Below are 6,000 nucleotides of genomic sequence, written 5' to 3'. Positions count from 1 at the left end.
AAGCACACACAATCTTTTAATAATATTTGAATAAAGGTTGTCGATTCTCAAAAATGTTCATTGCATTAACTCACATTTTTTATTTCAATAAACACAATTTTTTTAAAGGCAAATAGGTAACTTATTTTTGCAATAATTGTTTACAGTGTACTAAAATCACAAACTAGAGTATAATTTGATAAAACAGACTTTCAAATCTAACACGATAGATAGATAGATAGATAGATAGATAGATAGATAGATAGATAGATAGATAGATAGATAGATAGATAGATAGATGGATGGATGGATGGATGGATGGATGGATGGATGGATGGATGGATGGATGGATGGATGGATGGATGGATGGATGGATGGATGGATGGATGGATAGATAGATAGATAGATAGATAGATAGATAGATAGATAGATAGATAGATAGATAGATAGATAGATAGATAGATAGATAGATAGATAGATAGATAGATCACTCCTAGCTTCCATCCTATTTGGTGAGAAAAAGGGACTTCTCCTTTTATGCACACTATTTTTTGATTCTGTGAAAATAGCTTGTGCCCATGGGTTCAATCATTATGTCAGGGAAAGGCTTTAATTAGTTCATTTCATCCTAGCTAACAACAAACACAAAGACACATTTTGTCCCAAAAAGGTCCAGTAGAAACTGCAGCGTTCATCCTCAGCTTGTGGAAATATAAGGCGAGAGGATTCAAAGCAGCTGACGCTATGGAAAATGACAGCTTCACCAGCTTGAGGATCACTCCGGGCAGGTCATGATATGGATTGTATTTATTTAGAATGCACTGCCATATGTTGATGTATGTTGAATTTCTGTGCTGACTTCACACTAGGGGCCATTGATGTCATGCCAAATGCTGTCCACAGGCATTAATACATAATAAGGGGTTGCCCTGATAAAAACTGTATAAGCAGTTCTTGGCTCACAGTGTTTTATTATCTTCAGTGTGTGGGGGTTGGAAAAGTAGTGGCGTGGGTTGCTTTTATAATATATTAGGAATATTATTCCTAATCTTAAAAATAAACAAACAAAAAAAGTAGATCAATGCATGCTTTTTTGAAATGATATCACTGCTGCTTATGCAGCAAATATATTTACCCTAATCAGAAAATGCTTTTTTGAAGGTTGACTATCATGATAATATTCAGCGCACACAGCTCAAGGCTGGTCTCCAACATGAAGATGTTTTAAATGGAGAGCTGCTTTATTATTAAAGACTGTGGCTTATTTGCATCCTAAGAACACGTTTTCAGTGTTAGCGTTGAAGGAAGATCAATGAAAAATGTATTTCAGCTATGATCATAGATATGATCCCGATGGAGCCTGAGGCGAACAATGTTCCTCATGCCTTTGCAATCTCTGTGAAGCTTAAACACATGAGAACTAGTGTGACATTTGCCCAAATCTCTCTCTTTCACTTCTATCAAAGTGGCACGCTCCTTTCTTGAGTCATTAGGTTTGAACGCCGTTTAGAAAAAGCCTACTATTGTAATTGGACGGGTGATGGCCTGCTGAGCTAATATTAGATTTGCAATTGAGTTGTAAGATTGATTCGTAAAACGGAGCACAACATTGCATTTATTACGAAGGGTTAGAGAAAAAAAAAACTAGGCAGGGCAGACAAAAGCCAGTATTCATCAAATCAGACATTATATAAGAATTTATAAGAAGTTTGATTTTGCTGCTTTGCAGTTCAAGTTAAGCATAATGTTGTTCACCACAGAAAGAATTAAAACAAGTAAAAAATAAATAAAATAAAAGTAAACTCTACCAGTGTCCAGATGCATTAAAATCAAAAATGTGATTTTTATTTGTTAGGTTAAGTAAGTAAGTTAGTGTCACGCTTATGTAACAGATGTACGCCTGTAAACCTCTCTTGCCTGGCCTCAAGAGGTGCGCTAGTGACTGACGCTAGAGGCTGTGATCTTTAGTGTCGTTATTACGCCTGGCTCCAGAGACCCCGGTTCGAATTCCACTCAGAGCTGGTCGAGTAGGACCGGTTACATGCTGTGACTCAGATGGGAGTGAGTGCAATGGCTGGGCGTAGAGCTGGGACGTAGAGCTGGGCGTATAAACCTCTGGGCGCTAACAACTGATGTTAGAGGTTGCAGTCTTTAGTGTCGTTATTAGTGCACCTGCCTCCCATGCCAAAAACCCCGGTTTGAATTCCGCTCAGAGCGGGACGAGTAGGACTGGTTACCTGCCATGACTCAGATAGGAGTGAGTAATGGATGTAGAGCTTGGCGTATTAACCTCACTTCCCTTGCCTTAAGAGGCTTGCTAACAACTGATGCTAGAGGCTGTGGTCTTTAGTGTCGTTATTAGCGCGCCTGCCACCGGTGCCAGAGACCCCAATTCGAATTCCGCTCAGAGCGGGTCGAGTAGGACTGGTTACCTGCCATGACTCAGATGGGAGTGAGTGTAATGAATGTATAGCTGGGGGTATTAACCTCACTCCCCTTGCCTCAAGAGGCTTGCTAGTGACTGACGCTAGAGGTTGCGGTCTTTAGTGTCTTTATTAGCATGCATGCCTCCCACACGGGAGACCCCGGTTCGAATTCCGCTTAGAGCGGGTCAAGTAGGACTGGTTACCTGCCGTGATGCAGATGGGAGTGAGTGTAATGAATGTATAGCTGGGGGTATTAACCTCACTCCCCTTGCCTCAAGAGGCTTGCTAGGGACTGACGCTAGAGGCTGTGGTCTTTAGTGTCGTTTTTAGCGCACCTGCCACCCATGCCAGAGACCCCGGTTCGAAATCTGCTTAGAGAGGGTCAAGTAGGACTATTACATGCCATGACTCAGATTGGAGTGAATGTAATGGACGCAGAGCTGGGCATATAAACCTCACTCCCCTTGCCTCAAGAGGCTTGCTAGCGACTGACGCTAGAGGCTGCGGTCTTTAGTGTCCTTTTTAGCATGCCTGCCTGCCAGCCTGCTTTCCTCCCGCGCGGGAGACCACGGTTTGAATCCCGCACTGAGTGGGTCGAGTACGACGGGTTCCATTTGGTGCTGTGACTTGGATGATAGTGGTTTAGGGAGGTGAGTGTAACGGATGTAGAGCTAGGCTTATAAGCCTTACTCCACTTGCCTCAAGAGCCTTGCTAACGACTGTCGTTAGAGGCTGTGGTCTTTAGTGTCCTTTTTAGTGATCTGGATGGAAGTGGTTTAGGGAAGTGAGTTTAACAGACGCAGAGCTAGCCGTATAAACCTTACTCCTCTTGCTAATGACTGTCGTTAGAGGCTGTGGTCTTTAGTGTCCTTTTTAGCATGCCTGCCTCCCGCGCGGGAAACCCCGGTTCAAATCCCGGCCTGGTTACATTTGGTGCCATGACCCAGATGGGATGTAGAGCTGGGAGTATAAACCTCAATCCCCTTGCCTCAACTTGTACTGAACATTCAGTTACATTTTATTTTATTATACTTACTACAGTGTTAGAATTTGAGTTTAGTTTAGGGTTAGTGGCATGTAACTATGCATAATTTATTGTTGTTACTACAGTAAGGGCATATAACTTAACAAGTGTCACCATTCTGTTTAGTTTTGTTCATGGACTTTAAGTTTGTTTTCATCTGTCAGGTGTTTTCTTTGTTCTGATTCCTGTCACTCATCTGTCTCTATAGTTACGGTCATTATTAGTTTATATGTGTCAGCTGTGTATAATTAATCATCCTTTTTGTGTTCACTACTTAAATTGTTCCTTCTCCTGCACTCCTTGTCCGGTCACCATTATGTTTATTTGTGTTGTGCGAATTCCTGTCTGCCTGCTTCTTGGATTACCTGTTATTAAACTACGTTTGGAACTGTATTCACCTGTCTTCGTCTTCCTGCCAGCATGCACCCGTGACAACAAGGACACTGTAAAATAAAGTGTTACCAAACATTCCTTTAAGAAAGTAGCAATAAAAAGCAAGCAGTTAGAGGAAGGGTCAAGATTCACAAGGTGGTAAGATTCACTTCTCAAAGAGTGAGTGTGTACCAGTAGAGGCTGGAAAAAAGGGGGTAAAACAGCTGTATTTGGCCTAGAATTTCAATTCCAGAAGCAAATGATATGAATTAAATAATGCAGAATGTGGCTGATACACAACAACTGCCTTTGACAAAAGGTCATAAGGCCTGTTCGCTCGAAGGGTGAACCTTTATAGAATATGTGTGTTTTTATGTGTATATTAACATTTAATGTGATGTGATATAGTGTGGAGGAAAAGAGAATCAGCAATGCTCCCCAAAGGCATGTTGCTGGCGTCCTTGTCAGTATAAATGCTTGTTTAAATGTACATCTCTGCTATGCTATAGGCTTGAGATAGCATATACTAGAGAACAGGAACAAACTAAAAAACATATTAGGCTATATAGATATACAAATCAGTGTAGATATTGCACAGAACCTCATTAGGAGATGATAAACTTTGGTTGAGGCAACTTCTGGATATCTACTCACCAATAGAGATAGTAGAAGAATGAGAGGACGAAGAAAGACATCTTGCACCAGGCTTCTTTTTGGCAGAATTTGAGCGTGTCTCCATTCATGACAGACGCTGGATCGTAGAGAAGCTCCTTAGTGTCTGTGGGGCTATGGAAGTACCTGCCGAAAATGGGAAAAAACACGAGGCGGGTAGTGCGTCTTGAAGCAATATGTGGACCTTTGATTTGTTTTCTGTTTTTTATCTTTAATTTAATTTTTATCTAATGCAAAGTTTGGAATAGTATTTCTAGAAAAGTTTCTAAGTATTTCTGTCAATCTAGGCAGTTCTTGCATTTATATCTTATCTTCGCTACATAAAATCTAGTGTTAAAATCAAGTTTCTAAGTATTTCTGTCAATCTAGTCAGTTCTAGCATTTATATCTTATCTTCGCTATCAAAATCTAGTGTTCTGTATTTGCATACGTGAGTTTTTGTTGTAGATGGCTATTAAAAAAAAGGGAAAAAAAGTGTACTGTGCTAATTAATTAAGCTTTCTTACAGCTCTTACAGGTTGTTGGCCTTGTTTGTTTAGTTGCTTCTATTGCTCTCCCCTTTTTTGTAAGTCGCTTTGTATAAAAGCGTCTGCTAAATGATTAAATGTAAATGTAAATGTAAATGTTCTTGGAGATGGATGACTTAAATATCTTTATTTGTAAGATGAGAAAAAACACCATCCCTGATGTAATAATTATTGGATCTATGAAAAAAGGTAGATTGATTTTGTTGAAAATTATTGATAGTGAATTCAACCAGCTAATCAAATGCAACTTCATAAAAATAATCGAAATCCACCATTACTCTTGTACTGATTTAGTTCAGTGTTTCACCATTCATCATTCTGCAAAATAAAAAAATAAAAAACACAGAATGATCTCTTATATTCTCAGGATGGAGGCAGTAATTGACAACAGCTCTGAACATTCAGTACAAACCCTGAAGAAAGATTCCGAGCGCCACTGTAAAGTGACTGAAGCTCATTTTATCCAAGTTATGAATTCCTCAGTTGTTTCACTCTGTGATGAAACATTCAGTCTGCTATTATTCATCCAAAAAAATGAAAAATACTAGTGACAAGATTAGGAATAACTACATTTAGTGGCAAGGAGCTTTAATGTAGGATAACTAAGAATGGAAAATATTGACAAGATTGTTTTAATGATAATGATTTATCACTCAGTCATATAGAGCTGTTAATAAGGGCTTTATAATTTGAAATGGCTATAATTAGCATTTTTATACTTAAAGGTAATACATTTTTATTATTATTTTATAAAGTTTCCTGAGTTGTACTTATATTGTTAGTATGGTTTTAGATAAAAATGCCATAATTTAGAAATAAAAGGCATTTTTTTTTCTATACTGATATAAACCATAGACAGTAAAAGAAATGGACACAGCGACCCCATAGACTTCAACAGCGGAAAATGAAGTCAATTAGAAGCACTCACTTCCTGATGGCTGAGCGAACGTCCCAGCCTCAGACTGAGCTTGATGAACCTGTCTGACAGCTGTAGGTCTTC

At 39.2% G+C, this 6,000-nt stretch overlaps 1 protein-coding gene across 5 annotated transcripts in view; it reads right to left on the bottom strand.

Annotated features, from left to right (window-relative positions):
- Positions 1 to 6,000, bottom strand: part of cnih3 (cornichon family AMPA receptor auxiliary protein 3) — a 50,495-nt gene that overhangs the window by 1,561 nt on the left and 42,934 nt on the right. The window contains exons 5-6 of one of the 5 annotated variants that reach the window (XM_067417838.1): positions 4,456 to 4,599; positions 3,828 to 3,872 (exon numbers count right to left, since the gene is read on the bottom strand). In XM_067417838.1, coding sequence (XP_067273939.1) covers positions 3,828 to 3,872; positions 4,456 to 4,599 — 189 coding nt within the window. Of the gene's footprint in view, positions 1 to 3,794; positions 3,873 to 4,455; positions 4,604 to 6,000 lie in introns of all 5 variants that reach the window. The other 4 variants (XM_067417839.1, XM_067417837.1, XM_067417841.1 and 1 more) reach the window with 4 other exon arrangements.

The sequence above is a fragment of the Pseudorasbora parva genome, chromosome 15 (genome assembly GCF_024679245.1).
Source record: "Pseudorasbora parva isolate DD20220531a chromosome 15, ASM2467924v1, whole genome shotgun sequence".
Taxonomy (NCBI): domain Eukaryota; kingdom Metazoa; phylum Chordata; class Actinopteri; order Cypriniformes; family Gobionidae; genus Pseudorasbora; species Pseudorasbora parva.
The sequence above is the reverse complement of the archived record's forward strand: the minus strand, read 5'-3'. Positions and strand labels throughout refer to the sequence as shown.